General features: G+C 39.9%; 1 protein-coding gene across 1 annotated transcript; it reads left to right on the forward strand.

Moving 5' to 3' along the window:
- On the forward strand, positions 899-4,950 carry LOC18771963 (ankyrin repeat domain-containing protein 13C-B). Its single transcript, XM_007207073.2, has 3 exons — positions 899-1,263; positions 1,618-3,581; positions 4,145-4,950. The coding sequence occupies exons 2-3, from the start codon at positions 1,935-1,937 to the stop codon at positions 4,526-4,528; spliced, it is 2,031 nt and encodes a 676-aa protein (XP_007207135.2). The 5' UTR covers positions 899-1,263; positions 1,618-1,934; the 3' UTR covers positions 4,529-4,950.

The following is a 12,108-nucleotide window of genomic DNA, read 5'->3' on the forward strand; positions in this document are numbered from 1 at the left end:
TAATAATGTGACACAATTTATGGCGAAACTTTGTAATTAATTTCCTTACGAATAAATATTAATAATCACAACCGTACATCCAATCGGTTGATTGCATGATATGATAATTTAAAAAAAAAAAACATATTATGATTAATAGATGTAGATTGGTTTCTGATCTTAACAATCCTTGATTTACAATCCAAACCATCCGGTAGAAACTAGAAAGTCCAAAGTTATAAGGTATGTATTTATGAATTTTACTAACTCAATAATAGACCCTGAAAAAGACACCAAAAACACACAAATTAATTGGATTGTCAAGTAAGGATTCATGATGAATAGAGCGGTTTGTGTTATAGAGTAATAATCAAGCAATTAAACATTCAAAATATCATAAAATGTACTTATTTAATGTACACATTAAGAATTGAAATTATTAATTAAATGGATAATATGATAAATTTACACTTTTCATATTAAAAAAAAATTAAAAAAAAAAGAAAAATCAGATAATAGATCCTATTTTTATGGAATACAACTACCTATTATTATTTTTAATTTTAAAATAAATTAAAATTTTTTTTAAAAAAATCTCACTGCACTGAACCGCGTACGAATAGACTAGTATAAAAGAAGGAAGCTTTTGTTGATACTTTTTACCTTTTTTCTTCTTCTTTATTTAGGAAAGAAGAGAAACAACTTTTCTCCTAGTTGTGGGGCTAACCACTTTTATAACTAAATGAGAAAAATAAAATAAAAAGTAATAAAAACTGATAACGTGAGATGGTTGTTTTCGGTCCCGGATTAATGATAGGGAAACTGGAGTTGGTAAATTGTAATAATTTATTACCATACCAAAACAAGAAAATTGCCGGGGATGGCGAGGAAGTAATTTAGTGCCAAAAGGAAGGCAAAAGTGTAATGGCGCTCTAAAACTGTGACAGAGAAAAAGCAAAAGTGAAGAGACTCAACCTGGAAATACAGAGAGAGATCTGAGGTGGGGGACTGAGTCAGGGACCGAGTCGGGTCACGTCCTCTGCAGTTGTGCTTTCAAGGCTAATAATACTGTGGGAACCAGAAGAAGAAGGATAATAAGATCACGACTGTTAGATCCCGTATCTGAAAACCCACACCAACCGTCCGATTAACTTCCATCTCTCTACCCCTATCCCTCTTTGTCCTTCTACAGCTCAATTTGGAGCCCACCACAGATAAACAACCAGAGGCAACAACAGAGAGCTTAGCTTCACTTGAAACCCAATCCATTTTTTGCTTTCCCAGGTATTTTCTTGCTTTTTTGTTCCATTTTTGGACAGCGAAGGAGAATCATTTTCTGTTTGGTTGCTCGGAGACTGAAATATAAAATAAATGAAACTGAAATTCTGATTCTTTTTAGGTGTTATTTGGGAAAAAAAATGTAGATAATTAAGTTTAGCTATGGTAATAAGTTGTTTCATATTCGTTAGATACAGAGTATATAGAATGAATTGTTTTGTTATACAATTTTCGGCAACCAAGAGAAAGTAATGATTTTTAATTTGGGTTATTGGTGCATAAATCTGTGCTTCATTTGTACAAGGTCGCTCGCTGGTCTGAGCTTATTTTGTTTATATCTCTTGTTTCTTTCTTTTACAGATTTGAGGCTGTCTGGTAGCGTCTATATACTATGATGGAGCTCAAGATCCATAGCCAGGATTCGAAGATTGAGCTGCAAAAATGCTTAAAGCTTTGGCAAAGGTGAGATAATTAAGTCCGATTTGATTCCGAAGCGGATTATCCGGACTCAGTTCATATTGAGTCTTCTGGATTGGGAATCCATGGGGCTAAACACTAGTAAAAAGAGTCCTAAGTTGGTAGATTTTGTTGGTGTGAAACCCTAGGCATCGTTTGTGGTTCTTGGAAGTTGAAACTTGAAGATATGAGAACAATTGTTTTCAGTTTTACTTCCAAAAATGAAAAATGAAAGCAACATTAGCCTCGGAACTGAGAGAACAGTAAAATCCATAGAATCAATGGAAGATTTTTCTAAATATTCCCACAGTCCAGCTCATTTGGCGGTTGCACGCCGTGACTGTGCCTCCCTCAGGCGCATTATCTCTACCCTCCCTCGGCTTTCCAAGGCCAGTGAAGTAAGCACTGAAGCCGAATCTCATGAGGCTGAGCTCCGAGCTGATGCTGTCTCAGCTGTCATTGATCGCCGAGATGTTCCTGGTCGTGAGACTCCTCTTCATCTAGCAGTGCGTCTCCGTGACCCAACCTCAGCTGAGATTTTGATGGCGGCTGGTGCTGATTGGAGTCTTCAAAACGAGAATGGTTGGAGTGCTCTCCAAGAAGCCGTCTGCACTAGAGAGGAAGCAATTGCTATGATTATTGCGCGTCACTACCAGCCCCTTGCTTGGGCTAAATGGTGTCGTAGACTTCCCCGTATTGTTGCCTCTACGGCCCGTATTCGTGATTTTTACATGGAGATAAGTTTTCACTTTGAGAGCTCAGTCATCCCGTTTATTGGTCGAATTGCCCCATCGGATACTTACCGCATTTGGAAGCGTGGTTCTAATCTTCGAGCTGACATGACCCTTGCTGGCTTTGATGGGTTTCGAATTCAAAGGTCTGATCAAACATTTCTGTTTCTTGGAGAGGGGTACTCTTCAGAGGATGGTAATGTGAATTTGGCACCTGGTTCTTTGATTGTTCTTGCACATAAGGAGAAAGAAATCACAAATGCTTTGGAAGGAGCTGGTGCCCAACCAACCGAAGCTGAAGTTGCCCATGAAGTGGCCTTGATGTCACAGACAAATATGTATAGGCCAGGCATTGATGTTACTCAGGCTGAGCTTGTTCCCCATTTAAATTGGAGGCGACAAGAGAGGACCGAGATGGTTGGAAATTGGAAGGCCAAAGTTTATGATATGCTTCACGTGATGGTTAGTGTGAAGTCAAGGCGGGTTCCTGGTGCTATGACCGATGAGGAGCTCTTTGCAGTGGACGATGAAGAAAGGGTGGCAAATGGGGGTGATAATGATGAATATGATGATGTATTGACTGCTGAGGAAAAAATGCAGTTGGATTCTGCACTTCGAGGGAACTCAGATGGTGCTTGTGAGGATGAGGAAAATGGGGTCTCTGACTGCCATGAAAATGGTTTGGGAGGATCCTATGAGAATTGTGAATCCAACGGTGTTGTTAAGGAGAAGAAGAGTTGGTTTGGTTGGAACAAGAAAAGTTCAAAGGGAAATGATGATTCTGAAGATCCAAAGATTTTGAAGAAGTTCTCAAAGTTGGCCCCAGAAGGTGGCAACCAGAAATCACTTGATCATCAAAAACCATCATCTGAATTTCCTAGAGATGATATTGCAGATGCTAAGAAAGGAAAAGATAAAAACAGTAAGAAGAAAAAGAAGAAAGTGGCCAGTGATGCTAAGCATGAGAGCGAGTACAAAAAGGGTCTGAGACCTGTCTTGTGGTTGACACCAGATTTCCCTTTGAAAACAGATGAGCTTCTTCCTTTACTAGACATCTTAGCAAACAAGGTCAAGGCTATAAGGAGACTCAGGGAGCTTTTGACTACTAAACTTCCCCATGGCACTTTTCCTGTCAAGGTAATCCAAAAGTTTTAGCTTTATAGACTATTGTTTCAATCTATTTTCCACTGTTTGTTTATGCAGTTTGTTTATGCAGTTTTGTTGTTGATTAGATCATGCTATCCACTTTCTATAATAAATCACCTCTTTTAATAAATAAATAAATAAATAAATTTCTATAATAAATCACCTGATAACATTTTTGTTTCATAAACCAGTAAAAGTTTTCATGAGTTTAGGAATAAGATTCAAAGGCTAATGAATATATTGTTATAGTTGGTAGTGGTCCAAAGCTTCTAAATGATAATTTGGATATTGAACCTTGATTTGTGCCTTATTGTTGGTTGGGAATGGTCCATTTTCAAGTCATATTTGGTCGACTACTGTGTTTGGCAGGTACTGTGCTTTTTAATTAATTGCACCAGAAAAGAAAAAAATTGTCCTGAAACAAGTCCCTTCAAACTGATATTGCATGACTAATCTTTCTTTCTCAGGGTTCAATTTTAATCGAAAGAGTTGCATCATGTAAATCTTTCTTCAGCCTTTGAATGTCAACCTAATATTGCATTTCCCTACTACAGGTTGCTATCCCAATCGTCCCAACAATACGAGTTCTTGTAACTTTTACGAAATTTGAGGAGCTTCAGCCATTGGAGGAGTTTTCAACCCCTCTCTCCAGTCCAGCACATTTTCAGGATGCAAAGTCAAAGGAATCAGAAGGATCCTCATCATGGATATCATGGGTAAGAGGGGGTCGTGGTGGGCAATCAAGTGACAGCGATAGCCACCGATATAAGGATGAGATTGACCCTTTCCTCATACCATTGGACTATACCTGGGTTGATGCCAATGAGAAAAAACGCCGCATGAAAGCCAAGAAAGCTAAGAGCAAGAAACACAGGAAACATGCAACAGCCAAGGCTAGTGATGGGGGACATCAGGCAAGTGAGGATGTCGAAGAATAGTTTTGCATAAATTACAGTCACTTTGCCTCTAAGAGGGGATTTGGTGGGACAAAAATGAGGTAAAGCCCATTCTTGTGCACTCCTGACCTATATTCTTCACTTTGGATTCTATCGTGGAAGTGTTACCAGATACATTTTAGGCCCTTAATTGTTGATTTAGAAGAAGGGATATCTTCTTCAATTGTTGTATTGTTATGTGCTGTGAAATCGGAGGGGAACCGACTTGTCTCTTTCTAATAGCTTCTCACATTCTAATTTATCGTTCACATCAATCTTTGTATCCAAGTTGTTTTTTGTCAAGTTCACATTTTTGTGGTTGGTAATCTCCACATGCGCTTGTCATTGTAGCTAAGACTAGCTGTTTTGGTTCTGCATGGTTTGTACTTCTAATAATTTACATGAAAATGATTTAATTTTCACAAGATGATAACAACCAAGTTCGGTTTTTTCAAAACTTATGCTACTCATTGCACCTGCCAAAATGTATTACTATTAACCTTTCCCTCACGTTAGAACGACTTCTGCCTGACCTGACCTGTCTTAGAAAACTGAGATTTGGGTAAACATTTTGCAAAAGAGATTTGGGTTTACATCAAATTAGAGAGAGCAGGAACATAGAGGAAGGCCACCGACCCCCTGGTCTACCGTGGCTGGCAGTGTACGGAGTTGGGATGATTTCATCTTCTTTTTTTCAATGTTCAAAAAATCACAAGGCGGTAGGCGGGCAGCAGGGAGCAGCCTAGCGCCTAGAAGAGTAATCGGGGCACTTAGGCCGTTTTTTAAAAATAATTGTATTATAAATTATAAAATTTAGGCAAAAAGTCACTTTTGGTCCCTGTGGTTTACCACTTTTACCACTAAGGTCCATGTGGTTTCAATTTAGTCACTTTCGTCCATGTGGTTTCAATTTGATGCAATTTAAGGACAATTCCCAATTTCTGATACTTATTGAGGTGCATTTTAGTCCAAACTTGCAGCCACTCCCCAACCACTTCCACCGCCACTAGCCCTCCAAAAACTCCTCCCTGTTGTAAACATTGACAATCCCACTGTCTAAATCAGCAACAAACAATGCTCCTTGGAAGAGAGGTACCATTATACAACCTTCATTAATAATTTTTTTAGAGATTATGTTTAATTACATAATAAGAAACTATCAAAGCTTGTGACACTGGCACAATGTGCAGTAAGAGCTGCAATTGATGATGCTGTTGTAATCTTATGCTATTTTTATGAAGCTTACAAAAGGCCGAAGTAGACTTGCTCTGGCTACCTTGTTTTTCTTTTTTGGCTGGAGATTACCTTCATCCCTTATGAAGAAATGAGATGAATTATGATTATAATTGTGAGTTTTTCTTTGGGTTCCAAAAAAAAAAAAAAAAGGAAATGTATCTCCCTTGTGTAATCTTAAGACCTGCTCGATTATGATTTTGTTAGTTAATGTTTATGTATAGATGGCCATAATTTTTATCAACAAAAATTCAAATGGAGCATAGTTTGTTGATGGTTTACAACAAAGATAAGTTTTTAGAGGGGCTGCTGGGTGGCTGTAGGGTGGTTGGGGAGGTGCTACAAGTTTGGACCGAAATGCCCCTCAATAAGTATCAGAAATTGGGAATTGTCCTTAAATTGGTTCAAATTGAAACCATATGGACAAAATTGACAAAATTGAAACCATATGGACCTTAGTGGTAAAAGTGGTAAACCACAGGGACCTAAAATGACTTTTTGCCTAAAATTTATACCAAAATTAATTTAAAAAATGTATATATGTACACAATTAGGTTATGTTTTATGGGCCCAAGCTCATAAGAGAACCTTGTTAAAATACCAGCCCATAAGTGAAACACAGCGTTCCACTAATCCTATCTTCACCATTTTTGGACGAACTCTATCCTCACTTCTCACTCATCTATCCACCTCCCATTTCTCTCTACCTCCATTCTCTCCTCTTTCTCTGTCTCCCTCGTCTCCTCTTGCGCACCTTTGAAATAAGATGAGCTCACAACAGCTACAAAGAAAAGAAGAAAAATTCAAAAATACCTTTGACGAGTAGAGAAGAAGCCATCACTGCCACTGGTTGGGTCAAAAAGCAGCCACCCGACCTGCCCAGGCGCTGCCTAACTCCCTGGCGCCTACCCTTGACGATTAGGATGAAATCTAGCGCCTAAGCATTGTCCTCCCGCCTAGGCCAATTTTTTGAACACTTTCTTTAGCTTTTAATTACGAGGAAAAAATTGAGAGATTAATAATGCTAAAATATGAAAATTATGAGAGAATATTTGTTTGTGGGAATTTTCTGTGTATTCTTCTCCTTGTAGGAGGTCATATTTATAATACAACGAAACCTGAATGGGCAAGTAAATAATAAATTCCTAAATCTATTTACAGTAGGAAATCAGGAATTAAAGTAAATCAATTACAATTATAATAGGAATTCTTGGTGTGCAAGGAAAGTAAGTCAATATCCACAAGTCACGCCAACACTCCCCCTCACGTTGGTGCATAGATGTCGCCAATGCCCAACTGATCCAGTGAATTGTGGAATGCTTTACTGGAAATCGCCTTTGTCAAAATATCCGCCAATTGATCCTCGGATTTCACAAAAGGAAACTGAAACACTTTAGCCTCAAGCTTCTGTTTGATGAAGTGTCAATCCACCTCAACATGTTTAGTACGATCATGCTGAACCGGATTCTGTGCAATGGCTATAGCAGCCTTGTTGTCACAAAAGAGATTCATTGTGGACGTAGGTTTATACCCGAGTTCAATAAGCAACTTTTTTAACCAAAGAAGTTCACAAATCCCTTTAGTCATGCCTCTGAACTCGGCTTCTGCACTGGATAAAGCTACTACATTCTGTTTCTTGCTTCTCCATGTCACCAAATTACCTCCCACGAATGTGAAGTAACCCGATGTGGATTTTCTATCTGTTACATTACTTGCCCAATCTGCATCTGAATAACCATCAATATTTAGATGACCATGCTTTGAGAACATAAGTCCTTTTCCAGGTGTAGACTTCAAATATCTAAGTATCCGAAGAACTGCATTCATGTGGTCTTCACTTGGAGAGTGCATAAATTGACTGACAACGCTCACCGCATAAGCAATGTCTGGTCGAGTATGTGACAAATAGATCAATCTTCCCACTAACCTTTGGTATCTTTCTTTGTTAGTTGGAACTTGATCCGGATATTCTCCAAGATGATGATTTTGAACAATAGGAGTGTCCGCAGGTTTACAATCTAGCATTCCTGTGTCTGTCAACAAGTCTAAGACATATTTCCTTTGAGAGAGAAATATGCCTTGCTGCGATCGAGCCACCTCAATTCCCAAGAAATACTTGAGTCCACCTAGATCCTTCATCTCAAACTCCGTAGCCAGATAGTCTTGTAGCTGTGATATTTCCTGTTTATCATTCCCAGTAATAATCATATCATCAACATAGATTATTAATGCTGTTACCTTCCCTTTTCGATGTTTCAAGAACAGAGTATGATCTGAGTTGCACTGTTTGAAACCATTGTTCTTCATTGCCATAGTGAACCGTCCAAACCATGCACGTGGTGACTGTTTCAATCCATACAATGCTTTTCGTAACCTGCAAACTGTTCCAGTCTGAGTAGTATTATATCCAGGAGGAATGTCCATGTACACCTCCTCCGTGAGTTCGCCATGTAGAAAAGCATTCTTTACATCAAACTGGTGTAGTGACCAATCCAAATTAGCTGCAAGGGATAATAAGACTCTGACGGTGTTTAACTTTGCAACTGGTGCAAAAGTTTCTTCATAGTCTATACCATAGGTCTGTGTGTACCCTTTTGCCACAAGTCTTGCCTTGTATCGCTCGATAGATCCATCTGCATTGTGTTTTATAGTAAACACCCATCTACATCCGATAGTCTTTTTTCCTCGTGGTATAGTCTCCAATGTCCAAGTCTGATTTTTCTCAAGAGCTTTCATCTCCTCTTTTATAGCTTGGACCCACTTAGGATCTTTCAATGCTTCAGAGACCTTGGTTGGAATATGGATAGCAGACAACTGATGCACAAAAGCCTTGAGTGATTCAGACAGCTTCTCAGTGGATACATGATTTGCAATTGGATACTTGGATGTCTTGCCAATATCCGGTGAATAACGGTTTGGTGGCTTCCCACGATTTTGCCTGAAAGGTAATTGATATCCAATAGTTTTATCATCTAAATGCACAAGTCTAGTAGGAGTAGTTACCTCAAGGATATTCTCAGGAGATTGGTCTGTTGGTACTATTGAGTTAGAAGGGGGGTCTTCATCTTGTTGTTCTGTATTGTCTGTAGGTGTGGGACTCGGATCAGAAATATCTTCGCATGGATCAGGTGGGTTAGGCAATTGATCGCTATGAATGGGCGATTGGTCACTTTTCAACAGAGAGTAATCTCGTGCTCCAGACTCGGGATGATCAATCATTTCTGTACATAGGAGAATTTCTTTGTTTTCCAAGTTGCTCCAATTCTGTTCTTCACTTCGTATCTCCCCCTGAAGCGCAGAATTGGATGATGGGTCATGGAAGAACAGCTCAGATTCCAGAAAAGTCACATCCAAAGTGACATAGGTTCGTTGGGTAGGAGGGTGATAACAGCGGTAACCTTTCTGATGAGTGGCATAACCCACAAAACACAACGAAGCGCACAGGGATCAAGTTTGCTACTTTGATTTTTGTGGAGATGAACGAAAGCCACACATCCAAAGATTCGGGGTGTGAGTACCAAAACAGAGGGCAGAGGTCTGTGTTGCGCAAGCACATGTAAAGGAGTTTTAAAGGTCAATACACCAGAAGGCATACGGTTGATCAGGTGAACTGCAGTGACAATAGCATCATCCCAGTGATGGCGAGGAACATGAGCGCCAATCAGAAGTGCTCGAGCGGTTTCAAGAAGATGTCGATTCTTTCGTTCAGCAATACCATTTTGTTGCGGTGTCTGAGGACAAGTCGTCTCATGGATAATTCCATGTTGTTGGAAGTAAGTCTGAAAGTCATGATTGACAAATTCTCCACCATTGTCTGAGTGAAGAATCTGGATTTGAGCATTAAATTGAGTTTTCATCTGTTTGTGGAAAGACTGAAAACGGGAAAACACTTCGTTTTTATTCTTCAGCAAATAAAGCCATGTCATCCGTGTACAATCATCGATGAATGTGACAAACCATCGAACACCAGAAGGAGCAGTGATAGGCGAAGGTCCCCAGACATCAGAGTGAATTAATGTAAATGGAGTAGTACACTTGTTCGTACTCAACGGGTAGGGCACACGGTGACTCTTGGCAAAAATACAAGTATCACATGTGAAGTCGGAGTCTTTGAAACCTGAGAATAAATCTGGTATAAGATGCTTCATATAACTAAAAGACGGATGTCCCAATCGACGATGCCACAACCAGATTTGCTTTTGTTTGCTATCAAAGGGATGTGTCACACTGTTAGCCACGCCGGGACTGAAGTCATCGACATAATATAGCCCCCCTCTCTTAGTACCACGACCAAGAATCTCCTTAGTGTGAATATCCTGAAGCAAACAAAAACTCGGGTAAATGAGTACACAACAATTCAATTGTTCAGTAAGCTGACTAACTGACAACAATTTAGTGGATAAAGATGGAACAAGTAAAGTATTAGACAGTGTGAGAGAGGATGAGAGTGCAACAGTGCCAGCCCCTGTCACAGGATAAGTAACACCATTGGCATTTGCAATACAGGTTCGTCGAGGTTGTGTAGTATTCAGAAAATCATCAGGATCAAACGTCATATGATCAGTTGCACCAGAATCAATTATCCAGCTCTTGGAATCAATCTTATCGGAAGTATGGAATCCATAACCAGTACTATTACTGGTCATATTGCATTGTCCTCGATCTGTAAAAGTAGCCCACCAATCGGGGTAGCCATGTGATGTAAAACAAGTCTCACAAGTGTGTCTCGGATCATCACAATATGCACAATTTGGTCCATGTGTCGGGGTCGTTAGTCTAGAAGTCATAATCTGCGCAGCGGAAGAAGCATAGGATACAGGTTGAGTAGGAATTTGGATCGGAATCTGAGCCTGAGTCGGGGCCGGAGTCGGAGTCGAAATCGGGATCGGGGTCTGAATCATAGACAAATTCGAGGTTTGGGTCATCATCGGAGTGGGGGTCGGGGTCGTCTTCGGAGTCGGGGTCAGGGTCGTCGTCGTCATAGTCGGGGTCGGGGTCGGGGTCGTCAAAAGAGGATCCTGATTCTGGATCGGGGTCTGAATCATAGACAAATTCGGGGTTGGGGTCATCATCGGAGTGCGGGTCGGGGTCGTCTTCGGAGTCGGGGTCGGGGTCGTCGTCGTCATAGTCGGGGTCGGGGTCGGGGTCGTCAAAAGAGGATCCTGATTCTGGATCGGGTTCGGGGTCAAAGTCTGCATCTGTAGGGGCGGAGCCATCTGGGCACTCAACTCAACGATGGTTGGTTGAGAATGAGAGAAGGAGTCGGTGGTGCTACCTCCATGAAGGTTGAAAAAATCATCAACCCTCATAGCGGCGGCGGGGTTTTGAAACTAGAGTCAGCAATTCCAAGATCGCCGCTCTGATACCATGCTAAAATATGAAAATTATGAGAGAATATTTGTTTGTGGGAATTTTCTGTGTATTCTTCTCCTTGTAGGAGGTCATATTTATAATACAACGAAACCTGAATGGGCAAGTAAATAATAAATTCTTAAATCTATTTACAGTAGGAAATCAGGAATTAACGTAAATCAATTACAATTATAATAGGAATTCTTGGTGTGCAAAGAAAGTAAGTCAATATCCACAAGTCACGCCAACAACTAAGACTAAATTTGAGAACAGGTTTCCAAAATCATATTTGAGGATCCATAAATCCAATGAAAATTGATATTCCCAAACCAGCCCCTTCGCGAAATTTCTTACGCAGAGAATGCACATTACATAAAACTTCTCTCAGGTGGTCTTTCTGATCGTGCCTTCATATGCATCCTTCTCCATCTCATTAAACACATAATCTTTCAAGAGAGAAAAACTAATTTGTATTTCAGTTTTTCTAATAATATATATGTAAACTGATGAAGTCGTGAAAACGCAGCAAAAACAAGTCTTCTACTCTACGTCAGGGTTCTAACTTTTGTAGATGCTAATCTAATAAAGTCCCACCATTACGGAGTTCTTATTAGGACGTCCGGAATTTCTAATTGTAAGGACGCCATTGTTTTTCAGTTTTCTTCACTGCTTTCCTCCCTTTCTCGGTTTTTCTCCCCGTCTTTTGTATTCATATGCTTCAACAAGCAGTGGGTATATAAAACAAGCTTTAGAGCTAAGACATATAGCTGCAAGAATGGCATCCGTACGGTAAGAAAATCCGGACATCCGGATAAGAGAATAATTGGATACATATATATATATATATACAGTCCTGATCTCTTGGACTACAGGGGTCCAAGAGATTTGTGGTCACTCACCGTTGGATGTAAATTCAACGGTTCACTCACTCTTGCACTCCTTTTAAAAAACTTTTTTGAACCATTGGATTAATATCCAACGATGGGTGACCACAATCT

This window comes from Prunus persica, chromosome G6, assembly GCF_000346465.2.
Source record: "Prunus persica cultivar Lovell chromosome G6, Prunus_persica_NCBIv2, whole genome shotgun sequence".
NCBI lineage: Eukaryota > Viridiplantae > Streptophyta > Magnoliopsida > Rosales > Rosaceae > Prunus > Prunus persica.